We start from the raw sequence: 22,559 nt of genomic DNA, 5'->3' as shown, positions 1-22,559 counted from the left end.
GTACTGAGTTCTGACATTAGTCCTCTGCCAGGTGGCCTTCTGACAGGGAAGTATCACTATGAAGATAAAGATGGCTCCCAGCCTGCAGGACGATTCTTTGGTAACAGCTGGGCTGCAGCATACAGAGACAGGTGAAGATCTGTACCAACAAATTGTTTTATGTTGTTTTTGTTAACCATAACCGTGATTGTGCTCCTGCTCTGTGGAAGATACTTTGGAAACAGCGTACGGGTCAGAGAAACCCTCACTGACTTCTGCTGCTATGCGCTGGATGCATCATCACTCTCAGCTTAAGGTACCCACATGGACAGTTGCAGTGACAAAAAATGTTATGCTCATGGTAATTTATGTATTCACCAGGTAAAGATTAGCCATACGGTTAAAATAATAATAATTTCATTTCAAATTGCTACTATTGGAAACCTGAAAATGAAGAACTATGAGTTACCACTGAAACACTGTGATGTACCAGTAAGCCTGAAATGAAGTCTCCTATTTTCTGAAAACTATCCCAAGAGTCAGTAGTTACACAGCCTTTGTTTTTCCACTGAAAGATTTTAACTAGTTTTTAATAACTGTAATTATGTTTTAGTGCAGTGGAAATGCCCCTACTGGAGGTAGAACAAAACACGAGTGTTTTTCTTATTGTCTGCAGGTTTGTAATATTTGAAATGGATTCTTTTAGAAAGAAAATACCACAAAATACCAAGTGAATAGGAGATGCTGCACGTAAACTACATATTCTGTAATGACCAAGATTTTGTTCCCATTTTTAAATTGTAACAAATCCTCCACATATACATCTCTTAATAAATTAACAGACTCCAGCTGTGCAATTCCTGTTTTGAGTATTTATATTAAATAGCTACAGCTGCTCATAACCTTACTACGAGCTATAATCTCATGAAACCCTTGCCATAGCAGTGTCGGAATCTCATAGCCCACGACTGTCCAGACTACTTCAGATGAGAACCTTCTTGGTCATTTAATTTTACAGAATTTTTTTTCCCTAATTACACTTAATTAGGTTTTTTGAATTCTCCCCTGAAGTGTACATTTTCTGTCCTTGGAATAGATCAGTACACCTTTTCCATTTTTAATCAAAGAGCACTTCATTGTCATGTCTATACAAAAAGAAAACCCCATTAATACTCTTTTGTGGAAAAATAACTTTCTGAAGAATCTGGATTAAATTTGTCACATCAACAAAACGTGTATATTATTCATGAGTGTTGGTTTAACATGAACAGTGATTTACATTGGTGTTTGAAAGGAAAGGGACTTCCACACAATATCAGTCCCTCACTGTGCTGAGGGAACTTGGAGAACAATGACATCACAAACGATTTAATCCTCTGAATACAGTCCACATTGTCCAAAACTAAAATTCAAGATGAAGGACAGAAGTTCATGTTTTGTAGGTATAAAAAGACCAGAGAGACTACAGACTGCAGCACTGGGTGTCAGGATGAAAGCTAAATGAAATGTCCGTCTGCTTTTGAAAGCAGGAATTTTCTTAAAAATTCTCCCGCCTTGCAGAAGTTTCATTCTGCATCATCTTCATCATCGTTATCATCTTCCTCATCCTGCATAGACTCTTCCTCACCAGCGAAGTTCTCAAACTCGCCTGTTTCTGAGTTCCACATACACTTGATCTGCACCTTGAATTCTGCCATCTCAATACCAAAGAGTTTCTGTGGACAAAAAACAACCCTCAGTCAACAGAAATACATTTAGTGTGTGACAGTCAACATTTTTAATCAAGTAAAAAACAAGAACTCACCAGAATACGAGCCTGCTCTGGAGTGAGCGTGTCCCCCTCTTTACAAACTTCATAGTCCTTCAGCAGTGTTACCACTCCTGTAGCACAAGATAAAAGAAGTTGGCTTTATATTTAAAAGCAGTGAATTCACACATTTCGTGAACACACTAATACCGACTCGGACCTGATTTGAAGCAGAAGCCTGATATTGCTTACATAGACTGTATATACTGTAGCTACAATACATCTCCCACTTATAGTGAAGCCTCAACCTGCTGTTGCCATCTTTCAGTATTGAAATAAGATGTGAGGGGTGGAGCTAAAACAAAAGACTGACACAGCACCGTCACACGATGGCCACTTGTCAGTCACAGGTTTGGTCTGCCCTGTTCTGTCTCATCGTCCTTTTTCACCTTACATGCATCTTATTCACAAGCTGAACATCATTTGACAGAGGCTATAAACTCACCTATACTACGGAAAAACGATTTGGGGCTTATTAAGCCAACTTCAAGTTTTTACATTACAAAGGTTGTTCACGTCTTACTACGGTATATCGCCATGGTAACATCAGCCCTAACCTGCTTTGTAGCAGATCATGTTTAAGATAAGAGATCAACACACAAAACCAGTGACCAATCATTTCTCCAGAATATAGCACAGATGCAAATATCAAGTCTGTCCTTCCATGAAGGTCCAAAGAAATTCCTCGGAGCAACTTTATTCATCCATTTTTTCTCTCCTGCTTTCTACTAACAATTTTATACGGGCAAGTAATTTGACATTTTCTACAATTGTTAATACAGCAATATCCTAAACCTTGAACTTATTGACTTCAGAAAAATGAGTCCACTTACTAGTTTGAAGTACGATTTTGTTTTATGCACACATACAGCCTGTTTCAAACCACTGGGGTTGCAGCTAAACCACTGGGGAAAACTACTTACACTTAGGCAACACTTTAATTTAACTGTAATTACAGTCAGAGCTTGCCATGTTTAATGACAGGGCAGTTTTACTGATAGGTCTTTGCCACGTTTCCCCTCCTGGGAAAATAAATAGATTTTACTTCGCACTTTTACAATCTTGCTAACCACACCACTTAACGCACAGATATATTCCTCGAGAGCTTTTGAACCTTTTTTGATCTAACATATTTTACTTTTTTTATTTGTAAAGTATGCCAGTCTGCTGTAACAATACCTGTCCATGTTTGTGAGTGACCATATGCTGCAAACATTGCCTTTTTTGGGGATTGATGGTGGAAACTCTGGGCTGACTTTACTGAGCTGATAATCACCTTCGTGCGACTTCTGAGCATAATTACCAATGTTAGGGCAAGTAACAGCTCTGTAGTACAGGGAAGCATTTACTTGGACTTCTGTAGTCTTTTTTTTTTTTAACCAGATGCCACATGCTGATCATTATAAAGAACGTCAGTTTAAGCCACTTCCACATTGATTACACTTTTCAGTCCTGGAAGCTACAACCATCTTTTATATACAGATTGTGATTTGTCAAGTCACAGACCTCCATTAATTAATACCAATTTTAAAAAGTTAAAATCCATTGAGCCACGGTGTTGTAGTGGGTGACGAGAACAGTCCTTTAATCTCACCTTTCTTTAGAGCAGTAGGAAGCCCTAATTGCCTCAACTGGGGTTCCATTGAGTGAGTAAACTGTTCAAGGGGTCCCTCATCCAGCGTCACATCCATCTGAGCCTGGTTTCCTGCGCGAGCATAATCCACCTCTTTGAAATGACTGAAATATCTGTGGGTAAAGAACATCGCTTAGTGATTCAATGAAGACATTGGAGGATCACAGCAACAAAGATGAATTTAGCAAAGCCTTACTCTTGTACTTCCTCCTTTGTTTTATTTGTGAATAGTACACCCACTTCTCCACGCAGATGCTTGCCGACCTGAACATTATCAAAAGGAATAAACATATTGAGTGGCGGCAGTAAACCACAGCAGTAACTTTTCAAGTTTGTCTGAGATCTTGCTTACCTTGTGCAAATTATCTTTGTATTCATCTGTATCTCTTTTCCCCAGAGCAATAATCATGACTTTATTTTTGCCGAAGAAGAATCTGTGGAACAGAGATGAGATCATTTACGCTGTTGAATAAATATAGGCTCTTTCCAAATACTTGTTTAACATTTTTGAGAACTTTGGTTCATATCAACATGCTGCAAGATAGGATTCATAAAAAAAACAAAACACAAATCATAATGATGCTGACTTTTTAAAAAATGATTGATATTTAAGCTGATTGCTGACCAATAACAATCAATAGACAAGATGTTTAACTATGAGATAATATGGTTACTTTTCTTCTAGAAAAATCCACACTATTGTACCCATTCAGTAATGTTCCTTATCCCATAGTCAACGTGTATATTAATTGTACTATTTTACCAAAAACTTTAATTTCCATACTTAAAAAGGAGTTATAAGCAAGAAACCCCCAAAATAGTATCTCTTCTACACACAAAAGACTAACCTATAGAAAACTCTGTTTCATGCCTTTAATTCAATTTCTCCTCCTCTTCTCTTTGATGTAATTTTACCTCCACTTGACTGTAACTGCAGAAGTGCATCCTACTTACTGGCTCTGTTAAAATAATCAAGCCTACTAACAGGCAACTTAAGATGAGGGGGAAAATGTAGTCGTTAGAGACTGTAACTGATGCCTCATACTATACGACAGTGGAAAACTGACACCTAAAGAAGAACACATGCAATCTAGAGGAAATTGGCCACAAAATCTGAATTTTTTAAAGTTTCTATGACCTTGCCATATACCTGCTCGCACTACTGCACTCAAATAAAATTAAGACAAGGAAAAACCTAAAGCAATATTTTGCAAATTTCATGGTAAATGGACTCCTTCTTGAGCATTCAAAGTGCTTTATACAACATATATAATTCAAATAAACGTTCATACATGCACTGTTTTCTATCTCTAAGTGTTTTCTATCTAACATTCACACATTCTTTGTCATATTTTTCATGCCAAATGCTTTTAGTTGGTCATAGGTCTACATATTAGACAGTCTACTTTAGCGCCCAGACTGTTCTACTTATTAGTCATGCTGTTGTAATATATGCATTAGCATTTTCTTGCTGAAACATGGATGGATGGGAGTATGTTTAAACCTTTATATACCTCTGAGTACTTTCCAAACATGTAGACACTGATCCAGGTTTTTACCCAAGTTCTGATAACAAGTTCTTTAGTCTGGAAAACAGGGCGTCCATATTTTGCTGCTATCAAATTCAAACTAAGCTAGATTTTTACCTTTTTTCAGTTCAAAAAATTTGATACGTTTTCTAAGTTCTATTGTGGATATGGGTTTAGGTGATTTACACGTCATATCTATATTTTACACAGCATCCCAATATCTTACAAATTGGGGTTGTCCATGTAATAATTTCTTCCTCGAAGGGCTCCAACATAAGTAGAGGTGGCAATGCCACCGAGAAAACCAAGTGCAACCCGATCCTTGATACACACACACGTACAGTGGGGCAAAAAAGTATTTAGTCAGCCACCGATTGTGCAAGTTCCCCCACTTAAAATGATGACAGAGGTCAGTAATTTGCACCAGAGGTACACTTCAACTGTGAGAGACAGACTGTGAAAAAAAAATCCATGAATCCACATGGTAGGATTTGTAAAGAATTTATTCGTAAATCAGGGTGGAAAATAAGTATTTGGTCAATAACAAAAATACAACTCAATACTTTGTAACATAACCTTTGTTGGCAATAACAGAGGTCAAACGTTTACTATAGGTCTTTACCAGGTTTGCACACACAGTATCTGGTATTTTGGCCCATTCCTCCATGCAGATCTTCTCCAGAGCAGTGATGTTTTGGGGCTGTCGCCGAGCAACACGGACTTTCAACTCCCGCCACAGATTTTCTATGGGGTTGAGGTCTGGAGACTGGCCAGGCCACTCCAGGACTTTCAAATGCTTCTTACGGAGCCACTCCTTTGTTGCCCAGGCGGTGTGTTTTGGATCATTGTCATGTTGGAAGACCCAGCCTCGTTTCATCTTCAAAGTTCTCACTGATGGAAGGAGGTTTTGGCTCAAAATCTCACGATACATGGCCCCATTCATTCTGTCCTTAACACGGATCAGTCGTCCTGTCCCCTTGGCAGAAAAACAGCCCCATAGCATGATGTTTCCACCCCCATGCTTCACAGTAGGTATGGTGTTCTTGGGATGCAACTCAGTATTCTTCTTCCTCCAAACACGACGAGTTGAGTTTATACCAAAAAGTTCTACTTTGGTTTCATCTGACCACATGACATTCTCCCAATCTTCTGCCGTATCATCCATGTGCTCTCTGGCAAACTTCAGACGGACCTGGACATGCACTGGCTTCAGCAGCGGAACACGTCTGGCACTGCGGGATTTGATTCCCTGCCGTTGTAGTGTGTTACTGATGGTGACCTTTGTTACTTTGGTCCCAGCTCTCTGCAGGTCATTCACCAGGTCCCCCCGTGTGGTTCTGGGATCTTTGCTCACCGTTCTCATGATCATTTTGACCCCACGGGATGAGATCTTGCGTGGAGCCCCAGATCGAGGGAGATTATCAGTGGTCTTGTATGTCTTCCATTTTCTGATGATTGCTCCCACAGTTGATTTCTTCACACCAAGCTGCTTGCCTATTGTAGATTCACTCTTCCCAGTCTGGTGCAGGTCTACAATACTTTTCCTGGTGTCCTTCGAAAGCTCTTTGGTCTTGGCCATGGCGGAGTTTGGAGTCTGACTGTTTGAGGCTGTGGACAGGTGTCTTTTATACAGATGATGAGTTCAAACAGGTGCCATTCATACAGGTAATGAGTGGGGGACAGAAAAGCTTCTTACAAAAGACGTTACAGGTCTGTGAGAGCCAGAGATTTTCCTTGTTTGAGGTGACCAAATACTTATTTTCCACCCTAATTTACGAATAAATTCTTTACAAATCCTACCATGTGGATTCATGGATTTTTTTTCACATTCTGTCTCTCACAGTTGAAGTGTACCTCTGGTGCAAATTACTGACCTCTGTCATCATTTTAAGTGGGGGAACTTGCACAATCGGTGGCTGACTAAATACTTTTTTGCCCCACTGTACCTTAGTGCAGTACTAGGACTGAGCCTTGAAATCAGAACCCTAAGATGTCATTACCTGAAGTGAAAAGGGAAAGACCATCTCTGAATCGAGGAGGGGGCCTAGGGGTATATCTTTCGCCATCGTACAATGCTGTGATTGCAGCCATTCCCCAACTCTCTGTGAATGGTACTCATGGCTATTGATCAGTGGGCTTTGATCAGTAGTTGTTGATCAATGGTCATGAGAATTTGCATAATCATGATGAAGGAACTGACCTCCCACCCCATTGTTCCTTCAGTGGGCTGGTTTCGGTCATTATGCAAATGTACTGTTTATAAGACTGGGGAAACCGGCAGTCAGCTGAGACTGAAGAAGTCACTTGGATGAGTGACGAAACGTTTCTCCCACTGAAAACGCTACGTCCAGATGAACAGAATCAACTTTTGGAGATGTCATTATTACCTGCTGTGTTTCCACGCTGTCCGGATGTCTTTCAGCTTGTTATTCCTCATATTAGCCACCGAGAATATGAACAGGTTTCTGTAGGTGTCCACACATTCCCGCAACTAAAGAATAGAAATGAGGTTTAGGTACTTCAGGTGTTTTGGAACAGACCTAGCCTAGCTGAACTTAACACGTACAAGATGGTGACTGCAGCACTGAAAATACTCACCTCCTGAATTAGCTTCTGTTTTGACTCCAGCCCCTTCTTGGCTGTTTTCGTTAAAGAAACTGAGGAGAAAAATGCGAAAACTCACGATGAACAAATGTCAGCCAGCAGTTTGCGTATACACGTGCATGTATCAATGAGCAGCCAGGAGTACAACCATGCTGAGGCAGTTAAGCTAACGCTAGCTTTAGTTAGCTCACTTTTGGTAGCTTTCACTAGTGAAAAAGAAGTTTTACAAATACAACATCACTTAAAACACTTCACCGACGCCCATATGCTTTTACACTTGAAAAAGATGTACTGTGCTTTACTCACTCTTCTTATCTCTCTTTGATTTCGGCATGATTCCTCCTCACGATGCCACAGCAGCAGACACACACACGTGAAGTGGAAGGACCCCAAGTGTTTCTGTTTAGCATGGCTGACCGTGTACTGCCTGACATAAAAAAAAAGCGTTATATATGTATTAATAACAATAAATGCTTGACTTCTATAATTTTGTCACCTTAAGATATTGTGATTTGCTGCTATATAAATAACACTGAATTGAAATAAATTACACAGTAAGATTAAATGATATGGGCAGCACGGTGGTAAGCACTGTTGCTTTACAGCAAGAAGGTCCTGAGTTCAATCCCACCATCAGTGTGTCTGTACGTTTGCATGTCCTCCCCGTGTTTGCCTGGGTTCTCTCCGGGTAGTCCGGATTCCTCCCGCAATCCAGACATGCAGCTAGCGGGTATAGGTTAATTGGAAACGATAAATTGCCTTTAGGTGCGAATGGTTGTCTGTGTCCGTGTGTTAGCCCAGCGACAGACTGGTGACCTGTCCAGGGTGTACCCAGACACCAGCCCCCCCCCCCCCCACACACACCTACCCGCGACCCTGAAAAGGATAAACTGAAGAGGATGGATGGATTAAATCAGGGGTGTCAAACTCAAAAACACAGTGGGCCAAAATTCAAAACTGGAACAAAGTCGCAGGCTAACGTTGATATTTATTGAAATATATTTATTCCTCCAGATATAAGAATGAATCTTTTCTTATGGACTCAAACACATTTTGCTAAAAAACTGAATATGGAACAAGCAAAGCTTAATACTAAACAGTATATATATTTGCTGTATAATACCAGTAGGCCAGCTCTGATAGTAATTTGGCCCGCGGGCCAGAGTTTGACACCTTGTAACAGCCTATGGATTAAATAATACATTTCGCATCAAACTAGGCACAGTGATGGTGCTTGATAACATGTTATACACGCACTGGAGGAGCCAGGGATCGAGCCACCCTCAATCATATGTGAACCCAGGGAGGAAAAGGTCCCTTTGAACAGGAAGAAACCTGCAGGAGAACCAACCAAGGAGAGGCAACCATCTGCCACTATACCGGTTAGGGGTTAGTAGATGAAGACAGATCAGAAACATGCAGTGAAAGAGAGCCAGAAATTAATAATAACTAAATACAGAGAGCTGTATAAACGCATAGTAAATGAAAAACGTGACTGAAGAAGAAAATTCAGTGCATCATCTGAATCCCCAGCAGCCTAGACCTATTGCAGCAACTTCATCTATCATCGATTTTGTTATGTGCTATTGAATAACTTTTGGAATAAATAATGTATATAATGGAATACATGAATTAAATAAATTACTAAAGATCTAACACCAGTGTTCATAGCAGTTTATAAGCAAGACATTCGTCTCCTCTAGAAATACATGAAATTTGGCAGCACAACTTATTTAAGATGAGTTATTTAAAATGGCTTACTTTGTAGCAAAAATAATAAGCCAATAGAAGGAAAATTAATGAGGAACCTGGTCTGTTTGCATCACTTATTTCTGAACTAAAATGTCTTTGGACTTGGATGAAGATGCAAAGTTAATTCTAAGATAATAGGGACAATGGACGGAATAATCCGCTAGGTGGCGCATGAGCAAAACAACTTCATAAGTGTAGTAGCCGAATGTGACAAATGTATAAAATGGTCAAAGGTGCATACTTGCTTGAGCCACTTGCTCTTATAACCGTGTCTGTCTTTGGGTTTTTTTTGCAAAAGATTTCCACTTGTTCAAGTTTGGGCCTTTATGAGTTGTTTGGGCACGAGGGGCATTTTGTCAGCTTCGGAAATGATGTAATCATAGATTTATCCACTGTGATATCACCCTTTCACATAATGATCCTGATAATCCTACAGACTATAGGTGTATACTGTATGACATAATAATAAAGAGGTAACATCAAAAAGGCATAAGACATGTTAGGACAAGACAAGAAGAAAGGAAATCAAAACGAAAGCAAATAAACGTAAAAAAACATACAATGTTCGAATGATTCCTTCATAAGGACATAATAGCCCTCTCTTATTTCTCTTCTTTGCACCGATGCTGTAAATGCAGGTCCTGTGTGTGTGTTTTTATACAATATTATACAATTATTATTATTCAAATACAATATTTTGGAAATATACTGCAGGCCTATGGAATTTGAAAAAACAACAACAAATCAGACTGTGACTTCGCTAAAACTCAAACATATCACATACAGAGTAATACAGTAATACAGTGCAGACAGAAACTGCCACATTGTGCGTCCCTATAAAAAATATACACGTTTATTATTGTGGTAAAGGTTTCATATTGATACTTGTTTAAATAAAAGAAACAATTCATTATTCTAATAAACGCACAAAAACGCCAGGCCTGACTTTAAAGCGCATAAGAAAAGAAATTAGGTTATAGTTCACTTTATCCTATTAATTAGACTTAAGCCTTCCTCAGCCCGTCGATCCCTTTCGTCAGTGTGTGTGTGTGTGAGAGAGACAGGGGTAGGGAGGTGGGAGGGGCTCCTAGAGGTGATAGTGCCTAGTTTAGCACTTTGCAACATGATCCGCGGAGAGGCCGGGCTTTGCGGCGCTGCATCCTGCCACACCGCGCCACATGGAGACCGGATACAGCCGCGGTAAACTGGGCATGATAAAGAAAGAAGGTGGACCATTTTCCTCCTCTGTCGGCTGGCTATATGTACTCGCACAGCATCAGCAGCTCCTGACAAAGCAAAGGCAGACGGAGACATGAGGGTGACGGGAAGTGCTGCTGCTGCTGCTGGAGATTCTTGCGGTCTGCGTCAAACCTCTCGGTCCTTCAGAAGATGATGCTCGCTGTGTCTCTTAAGGGACTTTTCTGGTTCGTTGTGTGAACCCACGCCACGCTGAAGGGGGTCTTTGTTAATATCTCGGGTTTAAACGTCCAGTAGCAGCAGCGGGGATAGTGATGGTCAACCCTTCTCCAGTTGCTCAATCACTGAATCACTGTCTGCATCTGCATTGTAAAGAGAAACTCACCCCGAGGGAGTGAGGGATTTTCAAGCAATATGCAGCGATAAAGAAACCACAAGTGTTGCTGTTTTATTTAAACCAGACAGAGCCATAGGTGGATGAACGGAGTTTTGTTATTTACCAACATGAGCTCGCTGTTTTTCTCCGATACTCCGTCCGGTCCGGTCTGCAGCGCTCCCACCGGGTCGGGCGCGGTGACCAGCGCCCTGCGAAACGACCTGGGCTCCAACATCCACGTGCTGAAAACCCTCAACCTGCGTTTCCGCTGCTTCCTCGCCAAAGTGCACGAGTTAGAGAGGAGAAACAAACTGCTGGAAAGCCAGCTGCAGCAAGCTCTGCAGAGACCGCAGTACCGCCACCTTTACACCCGTGAAGTCGCCGTGCAGACGGACGGTCCCGAGTCGAGACTGCCGGGCACCATCTGGAGTTTCACCCACGTCAGGAGGCAAGGGGAGCGCTTTGAGACCCTGCAAGGGCCCGGGGTGACATGGACGCATCCGGACGGAGTTGGTGTCCAAATTGACACAATTACCCCAGAACTGAGGGCTCTGTATAACGTGCTGGCCAAAGTCAAGCGGGAGAGGGACGAGTACAGGAAAAAGTGAGTAAAGTAAACACTATTAATGTGAAAGTTGTGTGCGGGTATTTTATATGCTCAAATAATCTCACGCTAGGATATGTCCAGTTGTAGTTTGCAGGGGAGCAGCAAGAAATTTAAGGCCTTGAGTGAATGGTGAAAATGTATTTCTTGATAAAAAGCTGCTAATAGGGAAGCTGTTCCCTTAAGCTCTTTCCTTTGCATTTACATAGATGCACAGACACAAAGATACTGAAAAGTTTAAAAGACATGTCATATCGTAACGGACAGACACACAATACCTGCAATTATTCCATATTATACTCTAGATTGTAATCAGTTACACAAAAGGTCTGACTCATTCAATGAGGGGAAACATGTTTTCCTTTACAGTAAATCTGGGAATATAATTGCTATTGAATACACTTCTCACATGTTAAATAGTTCACTTTTGAGCAAAACTGTTTCTCAGTATTTGGGAAGTTAGGCAGGAACTCAGCCAGTTTTCAAGTAGTCTTTAAAGTTTCCACAAGACAAACCACACATTTGTCTCTTTATAAACTTCTACATTTACTTTGGATTGAAGTTAGCCGAACACGAGGACTGATCTGTCTGTCAAGGGGGAAAAAAGTTTATTAAGAGACATGATTGGTAATTTTGGCTCATGTTGTCACTTCTAACTTATTATTGTGGCTTTTCTTCTCCCGTGTGGACGTGGTTAGACAATATATCCAGATGCTCATCTGACAGGTATAGAGGAGCGTGATGACAGCTATCACAGTGACAGAGTGTCACTTGAGCTAGTACATCCCATGAAGTATTCAGAGCCGAGTGGCTGTTTGGCACTTTAGTTAACCAAACACGTTTTTCCATGAATTTAACTGATCCCGTTTTTTTCCCATTTCTGCGGAAATTCCTTTGCACGGCTCAGTTTTCAGCAATTGTTCTCTTTTTAGTCATACTAATTGTGTCCGCCTGTGGACTCACTGTAGGATCCCCAGCTGACTGTGAGTGTGTGACTGCTGGCCGTCTTGGCCGGCTACTGGAGGGGTGTGGGGATTACCAAGCAACCGCCTGCTTCTGTTTGGCGTCATGATTCAAGCAGAGAGGCATTTTTACAGGCCTCTGTCTGGTCGGTGAGGTCGTCTATGACGAACGCTTACTTCCGTGTGAGCACACTGACTCAGTGACACAGAATGTGTGTGTTCTCCCACTCCTCTGGGAAACTGGATATCCTGTCCAGTCATTCCTGTAACACCAGCATATCCTTTTTTGTGCATTTCTGCTGTGGACGATAAAGTGCAGTGACTGGGAGAGTGGCCAGATTTAAAATTCCTGCAGCTGAAATCCAAGATCTGGATCTTTTTTTGGCAAAAATGACTTTACATGTTTGCTTTTAAAATGTATATTAAATCACAAGAGTTGTGGAATTTCTTTTACACCTGGATAAGTGACAAACAAAGTGCATTCCAAGCATGTTTTTATGGGCCAATAATCATTGTTATCGATTTGCCTGCCTCTCTCTTTCCCTCCTTGCTCTGAGCTTGATAATTGCATCATCGCTGAGTTCACTGCCCTGCTTTTCTTTCTGTCTCCCAGTCTAAATCCTCTTTACTACTGTCACGTTTCAGCATTCAATCCCTGAGCCCCATCCTGCCATGCCTTTTCTGTTCTGTGTTCTTTGTGTTCAGCCATTCCTTCGCTCCACCCTTCTGCAGGCCCTCCACCCCTTCGTCCCTCTCTGTGTGGTACAGACTGCTTTGTAAGGCGTCTTCATTCCCCATGGAGGCCACCACAGTGCTCTCCCACATTCAGGGTGATTTATTAAAGTTTTAGCAGTGTGGACACGCACAAAAAGATGGATCGGCAGTTGTCTTGTTTCTGATTTGGCCGCTTGCATTCCAACATGGTTACCATGAGCTGTTCAGATGTTTACTTCTGACATTTTACAGTGAAGCTCTTTCTGACCAAGAGGTAAAACAATGCACTCTGAACTAATTTCATGAGAGGTTATGTTGCAGAGGCTGCTTGAATACATAGAAGGGAGATTAATGCTAAACACCAGATTAACAGAAATAGAAAAAAACCCTGGTCAGAATTCCAAGAAACATCAAAATGAAACTTAAGTAACAAATTTTAACAATCTGTCTAATCTTTGAACTTAAATTTCACCTTAAATTTGAACTTAAGTAATTATAAATTTGCAAAAATATTCACAGGTTAACAGCTACAATATAAACAACCATAAACCTGCTTGCAGATGTTGTAACTCTATTGTTTTATAGACTATACTATATAATGTTTTAAAAAAATCCTTTTTCATCATCTGTTATGTATGTGAGCAGTGCTAATGGAGACCATTAAAGCATCTAAGACACAGAAAAAGAATGTTTTTCTCAAAGAAAATATATGAAATACAACAAAAGAGGTAGAGATAACCACTTTGTTAGGTACATCTGTTTGTCTTCTAAATGCAAATAGCTAATCAGCCATTCACAGGGTAACAGCGCAATGAATTTGGGCTTGTAGACATGGTCAAGATGGCCTGCTGAACTTCAAACCATCATCAAAGCATCAGAATGGGGAAGAAAGGTTTAAGTGAGTTTGAATGTGATGTGGTTTTGGTGCCAAACGAGCTGGTCTGAGTATTTCAGAAACTGCTCATCTACTACTTTAAAGCAGTGAGCGGCTCTAGGTGAAAGCTCTTGTTAATGTCAGAGGAGAATGACCAGATCACTTCTGGCTGATAGGAGAGCAACAGTAACTGAAGTAACCACTCATTATAAACAAAGTATGCAGAGGTACATTTCTGAATGCACAACAACCTGTTTAGCAGCAGTAGAGGCTACGTTTCGCATGGACTCACCAAAATTTGACAATAGAAGACTGGAAAAACATTGCCTGGTCTGATGAGTTACAATTTCAGAGGTAGGGTCAGAATTTGATGTAAACAACCTAAAAACAAGGATCCATCCTGCCTTCCATTAGTGGTTTAGGCTTGTGGTGGTCATACAGTGTGGTTGATATTCTATGGTACCCTTAGCACCAAGTGAGTATCGTTTTTTTTTATCATTGTATCATCTGCTGATGGATGCTTCCAGCAGAATAATGCGTCATGTCACAAAGCTCAGATCATCTCAAACTGGCATCCTTAACATGACAAAAAGTTCAATGTGCTCAAATCATCAGACATCAGTCCAGTAGAGCACGTTTGGGATGTGCAGCTGACAAATCTGCAGCGACTGTGTGATACTAACATGTCAATATGGACCAGAATCTCTGAGGGATGTTTCTAGCAACCGTTTGAATCTATGTCATGAAGAATTAAGTCAGCTCTGAAGACAAAAGAGTTTCAACTCACTTCTAGCTGGGTGTACCGAAGGTGGTCGATGAGTGTATAGTTAGTGCAGTTCAGCAACCAAAAGTGTGAGTTCATTAAGGAATGATTTACATTTAAGAAAGATCTGCTGCAGGTGCAGACTGAGACAGAGAAGAAGAAATCGAGTTGTTGTGCGATGCACTATCACAAATAAAATGTTCAAAATTCATTGTTCCAAAAATCTCAACTGGCCTCAATCCTGTATCCAAATCAGTTTCTCTCCATTGTTCAAAATCCTATTTGTATAGAGAACAGCATGTTCTTTCAAAGCTAATCTGTATTTGTGCATCTGGAAAAGCTCTTAACTTCGTGTGGATTTTATCCAAAGTCTTACCTAACCTATCAGATTCTTTCTTTTAATTCATTGCTGTCATGTGAAAAAGTCTCCCTGCTCAAACACACACAGTCCCACTGTCTGTCTCCCGCACACTAGCATACTGCACCTATTGTCAAAGAAGAAGCGCTACAAATCAGACAACCAACTTAAATGAGTATCCACGTAATGCCACAATGTCGGGACTGTGGGGTTACATTTCTGTCACAGCCGTGCAAAGGAAGATGGGTAAGGTCATTGCCAGCACACCCAGTTCACACTGTTTTTATTCCTCCTTCTTCATTATGCTTTTATCACTTGGGGGTGTCAGTGTGACTCTCCCAGTAATTGCCGTCATTATGTGATAATGTTTGAAAGGCCATGAGAAGCGTTGCTGAAGCCGATGAGCATATCTGACAACCGGCAACACACGCTAAGAACAGATAGTGTTTCCAGTTCACTGTGACAGTTGTCTTGTCTTCATAGGCGGTGGCAATTTGCTTAAAGTTTTGCATTTTATATTTTTTGCACAGAGATACCCCAGATGGCTTTAGCCATTATGCAGATTGCCGCACAGGAGGACAGGCAGGGAGTGAAAGACGGCAGTTATTCTTGGAAATAACGTGCTGATACATTTTCAAATAGGTGCATAAAAATATAAGATAAAAGAGAAGTACATAAATGATACTGTAGACGGCATGCATTTATGTTAAGTAGAGCTGATGAATACAAATTCTGAGAGCTGTATAATTTGCATTATTATAACCAGCTTTTCCAGTGTAGTTCCCACTGCAGCGTTAAAGGACATGTCAGTGAGAGGCTGAGCTCCAGTTGAGATATGAGATCGGCGGTTCCCAGTCGTTGTGGTGGCCACTCCTAATTGGTTGTTTATTTCATCAGTGATCTGAGGCCAAACAACTGTCCTGCTGGATCACAGTGTGGAGACAGGGGGAGGCAGAACAGTCACTGGGCCTCCAGGGTATGTTCTTCCGGCATGAATAATTCACGTTGCTGAATTTAGCCGTGCGTGGATCAATGCGATGAGAATTCAGTAAAGACACTTTTCCCGAGCCTTTGATCTCGGTTCCTGTGCGTCAAAGAGGTGAACATCGAAGCTGAGCCTCTCCTTTGAAAATCAGTAAACTACTTTAACAAATTACAGGGAGAGGTAAACTGCAATTCCAAAGTCAGCGCCTGCATTGCGTTTCAAATATCATATTTCCTGATGAAGAGCAAAGCGCTGTGCTGATGAGCTCCTGAGCCTTTGTGTGTGTCTGTGGTGCTGACCTGCCCTGCTTATAATCCAGGCCGTCTATTCAGGAGAGGGATTTTCTCTAAGCCGTCACCTAGCACCAAGGCTTCAACATCCAGCCAGCCCTGCGCCACATCCTGGCAATCAGCCGCTGCACTGAACTGGGGCCTCTGAAAGTGGAAGGCACCCTGCTGCTGAGATACAGAGCAAGAGAAAGAGAGATCAGTTCTCTCAGGCTACTGAGCTCCAGAGTAGAGTCTGTACTGTTTGTCTATGCTCCTTCTTAGTTCACAACATGTTTTTTTTTATCTTTCAAGGCAAATTGCTGACTTTAGAATCGTAGGTCGTATCCATTCTGTTGGGTCTAAAAGCTTTACAAACCTGGATTATACTCAGTGGAAATATGTAAAGGAAAAGAGCTGCTGATACTGCTTATTTGTCTTTGCTGTACACCTCAACTTTTATCCAAAAGTACATTAATGATCAATGATTCCCAAAATCACAGATAAGTTGGGAAGGAAGAGAAGAGGGACCTTCTTCTCAACACCACAGAGAGTCTGTGAAGGCAACAGATCCCCAGATGAATGCAGCTTGTGACGAGGTATTTTAGGTATGAGATTGTTTGGCTGTAAAAGATTATGAGCCAGAAAGGTCAAGTAGCCACTACACAGGAGTACCAAAAGTTTATCAGTCTGAACACCCTGAGGATGCCTTACTTTCTACTGTGTGAGTAATGTTTTTTAATGGAAGCACTGGCCTATTTGATAAAATCATGAATAATTTTGGATTTTGGACTGCAAATAAGTAATTTGCTACTGGTAACTTGTTACATTTGACAGATTTATGTAGATACATAATATTGCTATGTAGTTTAAGTCAGTGTTTTTCGTCTATTCATGAGATTTGTTCACAATAATTGACTGAAACTGTCACTTACTGTGAAAATGCTATAGCAACGGCGTTGCAAAAAAGGAAACCTAGTTTATAGTGTTTCCCCATCTCCCTTCACAAGCCTTTCTTCTCTCAGTGTCTGGAGCTGCTGCTGTGCTATGCAGCTGTGGTTGATTATTCATGGGTATCGATACAGCTGAGAGCAGTGGCGCATTGCCATATTTAAAAGTGCAGGAATGCACCTGTCGGTGGTAAGCAGCTATGGCAAATATAGACTGAACTGACTGTGCAGAAGGGTTTTTTTGTAGGTTGGAAAGCCTTGCGACAGTTGCAGGGAAAGCAGGAGACAGATTAAGTTATTAATCAACAGACCTAATCTTTATATAGACCTAATAATGTGCCTTTGGCTTTCGGTTCAGATCTGCTCAGTTTGCAATGCTTTTGCAGCTAAAGCTCCTAATATGCTGGCACAGCGTGCTGACTTAATAATGTCTGTATTTCTAAAGCTTGTTATTCGAGAGGAAGTGCTGGTTTACCAGGCACTCCAAAAACATATATGGGCACTTTGGGCACTATATATAACATACAGAGCATGACAGCGGCGTTAAATATGTTTCAGCGCTTGAACTTCCAGCACAGAAGGCCACATGTGCCCTCCCTTTGAACTCGGTGGAAATCTTAATGTAGTGTGAGACTCGTCTGTCTTGTGTCAGTGACGTAAAAGACGGATCACACTGATGTTCACACTGTCATACCATGATCAGATATGGGTCGCATAGGGTCAAAAAAGTCAGATTTGATACGCTTTCGCATGCAGTGCGAACGTAGCCAAAGTGCTTTGACATTCTGTGGCAACGTTTTCATTATCAGCAAAAGAAAGTAAATGTTTGTTTAAACTAATGATTTTAACACCAATTTTTAGTCATGACCTGTTAAAAAAACACGCAGAAAATTGAATCTCTAAATACATCCGTTTCAGCTGATAATATTGTAACTTTTTATTCAAGCATTCATTTGTTGTTGATTTCTCTGTTGCTAAGACCATCAAGGGTTATTAAAAATATAAATCAGAGATGTGTTTTGACACTGCAGCATTTATTTTTTATTTTTTTATTTTTTTAAATTAAAGCTGCTATTAACAGGTATTTTCATGTCTCCCCAACTTCCCTCACATGAGTAGGAGGAATAAGGCTGAAGCTGTAGCTCTGGCAGTAGATATTTCAGTAGTACAGTGCAATACTTAATAAGCAAGTTACCCCTGACTTTAATTTAGCATCAGCTCTCATATGAAAGTCAGCTGGCTCTTATATTTGGCACTGAAATCTCATGCTCTCCTTGTTATGTAAATGTTTCATTGATATAATTTCCCCTTTATAATTGGAGGAGATAAGGTACTCTGTCTGTCACCCTAACTTTGCAAAGATTGAGGAACCCTTTGTGGGTTGAGGCAGTGCCTAACAATTTCATTTCTGTAGATTTTGAGCAGGGTTGGTTAGTAACGAATTAACCATAGTCAGGACTGCATATTCAGATTACAACAAAATAACTGAAATCTACTTGGCAAACATTTGAAATTTGTAAAAATGTGAAGAAAGTGAATGAAAACAATAGCTACATGGAGTTAAAGTTACAGTCTCAGGAATTATTTACTTACTTTTCAAATCATTTTAAAATTTAAAATATAAAAATTGAATTTATGAAACTTGAAAACACACACTCACTCAGAGAACCCTTAATGAACTTTTTTTTTAACCGTTTTTATTGTAAAGCTCTTTGGTTTTTAATGCACAATATAAATAAATTTTATTTCCTTACTTACTTTATTATTGCGATGTAAGTCCACTTTATTTCGAATGAGATGTAGAAATCTAAATTTTGCTGTCAACCTCACCATATTTAACTTTTAAATAATCCAAAACAGTTCTAATCAACGTATTAAGCAGTGTTTTATCAAACCATAGCTGTAATTTGCTTCTGGTGACTGACCACTTGTAGAGAGACACTGAATACATTATTCTTGCTTTGGCTCCCCACAGCTAACAGACTCTTTGTGTCTCTGTTTACTTATTTTCAATTCCTGGTTTTTGTTCTTTGTTTCCTTTGTTGGACTTTCCATTGAAGTAGCAGTGGGTATTCCTTTCTCAGGTTATTTTGGTACACAAGTACATTATGCTATTGCTATTTTAAACTAGGTCATACACCTAGCCTTTGATTTTTTTGTACTTTGACTATACTCCATCAGCCATGAAAGGCTGATGGAGTATAGTCATCATCCCGCTGTGCGGGCGAGCGGCATGGACACCTACGTTTGTGAATGCGATAGCTCAAGAAGAAAGCGACGTAGGAGCTTTAAATTGATACCATAGGTATATCTACAAAAAAATCTTAGAAGAATTTGAATCTCATTGATCTCGACCTCAAGGTCAGAGGCCAAGTGTTCAAGTGAATGTTCTTTTATTTCTTATGTCTTTGTGTTTCTTCATGGAAACACTTTATATAATACATGAAAACCATAGTTTATTAGTGATTGATCTTTTCATTTTTTTTTCTTGAATAAGTCATGGTGGTTTATGTCATTCAGAAGTTGTGATTATATTTGACACATCAGTGCAGCAACCCAAGTAAAAAGGTAGCCAGTTTACAGGGATAGAAAAATGAAGAAAATCAGCAAATTACTTTTAACATTGAAGTGTGTTTCTAATAAAATACCAGGGCAGCTGTAATTCAGGAGGTAGAGCGGCTAGAGCACACATTGAGATGTTAAACTGTAACATAGGTGCTACATGCTGTCAGTGTTGTATGCTTTTAAAGTTCCTTTAATGAAAGTGGTGTATCATTTACATCCATTATAAACTGCATCAGTGCATTATGAAACAGTGTCATGAACTGTAGGCCGTTAGATTCAGATTGTTGCAACTGATTTAATTGAAATATGACAGTGATCGTGAAACAGGTGTATGTACACAGACGTACAATACGATGTTTGTCTCATAGTTCTATTATGTGTCACATAATTTCACTGTACACACCCTGGCCAGTGAGGATTTGTGCCAGAAGTGAATATCTTGATCTTCTTTATTTCTTTGATGGGATGTCACTCCCTGTGTACTCCACCCAAACATGGCCCAGACTTGTAAGCTGTTGATTGTGGTCTTATGCACTTGCAGTGATTCTAACAAATCCACATCATTTGCACAGCAGAACCCCCCCCCCCTTCCCAAAGGTATAAAACTGTTAGGACATGGATTTAATGAGATGTTTTTACCAGTTAAGTCTTTACAGTTCTTGTGCAACGAAACATCTTTGTGTCTGTTAAGTCAATAGACAGGAGCCCAGAGCTATTATGAGAGCACTATAATAGGGCAAGAATAAATCAGTGGGAACATAACAACTTAACAGTAGAGTAGTGTTCTTTGTAGGATGTGGGGTGGGGTCAGTTTGCAGTGTGGATTATGGAGACTGCAGGGGAAACTGATTTTCTGTCACAATGCTTTGTCGCTCCCTCTCCTGCATACTGCACAAATATGATACGCAGGCAGATGAATCCTTGTATTCTTTCCTCTTTTGAGTTCTGAGAAGAAAAACATTAATGCGGCCAATGAATTGCATAAGAACAATTAAGAAAAAAATAATCGACTTCACTGTAAAAATTTCACTTTCAGGTTCATGTCAGTAATTATGAAACTGTTAATCATGGAAACTCTTCGGTCTTTCCGCCAGACATTTAACTGCCAACTATTGTAAGCATAAACAAACTATTAAGTTGGGGTGTTTTCACAGTGGCAACACCTTTGCAAGTCCATGGAGTTCATAAAATCACTGCCTTCATAAACACCTCGCTTTTACAGCAGTTATTCATTTTTTCAGGGTGAACTTGGGTCAAAGAGTTGGAATCTGCTGATAATTACCTGTGAACGCCCATTATATTGGTTGTTCTCCTGTAGTATGCCTCAGGGCAAGGAAAAGGGGCCCTTGACTGGCTTTGAGAGTTAAGCAATTAGATAATACATGTGCTTAGTGCAAACAAGTCAAGTTTACACCTTGGAAAAGCCAGTGCAGCAAGGCTTGGGCACAGGTCAGACATGTTACAACACTTGCTCCCAATTATCTTTCAGTCCATTAATGTGAAGGGAGGACAAGTGGAGTTGCACCAAGCCTTCTATTCAAATAGATGCTTTGATCAGTGGAAATTACTTTAAGTATCCAAGAAAAACAAAACCCAGGAACATGAGCTATGCACAAGCTACATGGTGCCCTGTTGTGGTGCAACAAGTTCATCTTGAAAAAGCTGGTCCACCGAGTAAAGACATGCAGCAGCTATATGAGCCGTGAAACTGCCCTGACGTAAACAAAGCTTATAGAAGCTTTAACCATGCTTGCTTATGACGATGCTCACTGCTTTTGTAGGAATTTAAACTAAGACTCAGATGTCTGGTTTTAGGCAGAACATCCATCAAACTCGCTAATTATATTTTCCAGTACCTAACCTCTAATCCTAAATGTTATTTGTTTTCCCAGTCCTTTTCCAAAGAAGTACTACATCTCTGGACTAGTCTCGGTGTAATAAAAAAATGCTTTATTAAACGTCTGCAAGTACAGAACTGCAGCGTGTTAATGCCTAAACATATTTCACCATCAGTTAATTAAATAGTGGATGAAATGTTACGTGTGTTATGTGTGAATTTCTTTACCAGTTAATGTAAATTAATGTTAAAATGTTGCTGTAGTGATATTTCAATATAGTGTAAATATACTGTGACCAAAAAAAAAGTACTAAAATTGAAATGAAAATTTTTTTTTAATAAAAAAATGTCAACGCATTCAAGATAATAAAATAAAATAAGAGAAGATAAAAAGACAAGTGTTGAAATGTTAGATGCCACATGCACTGTGGTTACCAGATAACAGACGTGTGTGCGTAGACACCATGTGATGATGTGTAACTGTGCAAAGTAAATAACTGGTTTGGATTTCCCCATCCAAGCACATGTGTGTATTAGATAATGCCATGAATAATCTTAGCTAATAAACTAATAATAATAAATACATACGAATTTGGTGAATAATTTGATTATAAAAAGTTCTCAATACAAATTCTTTGATTCGATGTTTCGTTTGATGCACGCGATGTAAAGAACAATGTAAACGTGAGCGTTTCACCCACATTTGCGACTAAAAACAGACCTGCAATAAAAAAAGTATTTAGGAGCAGCGTGCGAATAAAATCTGCAGTAAGTCTCCAGAAGATGTATGAAAATATGCAGATG

The 22,559-nt window shown here is 40.1% G+C and overlaps 2 protein-coding genes across 3 annotated transcripts in view; one reads left to right on the top strand and one right to left on the bottom strand.

Annotated features, from left to right (window-relative positions):
* Positions 1 to 245: 245 nt before the first annotated feature.
* Positions 246 to 7,954, bottom strand: mrto4 (MRT4 homolog, ribosome maturation factor). Its single transcript, XM_085274302.1, has 8 exons — positions 7,859 to 7,954; positions 7,547 to 7,605; positions 7,336 to 7,439; positions 3,772 to 3,853; positions 3,616 to 3,683; positions 3,381 to 3,532; positions 1,784 to 1,860; positions 246 to 1,694 (listed from the first exon to the last, which is right to left on the bottom strand). The coding sequence occupies exons 1-8, from the start codon at positions 7,884 to 7,886 to the stop codon at positions 1,545 to 1,547; spliced, it is 720 nt and encodes a 239-aa protein (XP_085130428.1). The 5' UTR covers positions 7,887 to 7,954; the 3' UTR covers positions 246 to 1,544.
* Positions 7,955 to 10,422: 2,468 nt separating this feature from the next.
* iffo2b (intermediate filament family orphan 2b) overlaps positions 10,423 to 22,559 on the top strand; it is a 32,641-nt gene continuing 20,504 nt past the window's right edge. For both annotated transcript variants that reach the window (XM_085274301.1, XM_085274300.1), the window contains exon 1: positions 10,423 to 11,481. In XM_085274301.1, the coding sequence (XP_085130427.1) occupies positions 10,979 to 11,481 (503 nt within the window). In that variant the 5' untranslated portion in view covers positions 10,423 to 10,978. The remainder of the gene's footprint in view (positions 11,482 to 22,559) is intronic.

The sequence above is a fragment of the Mchenga conophoros genome, linkage group LG5 (assembly GCF_057382185.1).
Source record: "Mchenga conophoros isolate Kocher_MC1m ecotype Shallow Benthic linkage group LG5, M_conophoros_male_GT1.1, whole genome shotgun sequence".
Taxonomy (NCBI): domain Eukaryota; kingdom Metazoa; phylum Chordata; class Actinopteri; order Cichliformes; family Cichlidae; genus Mchenga; species Mchenga conophoros.
The sequence above is the reverse complement of the archived record's forward strand: the minus strand, read 5'-3'. Positions and strand labels throughout refer to the sequence as shown.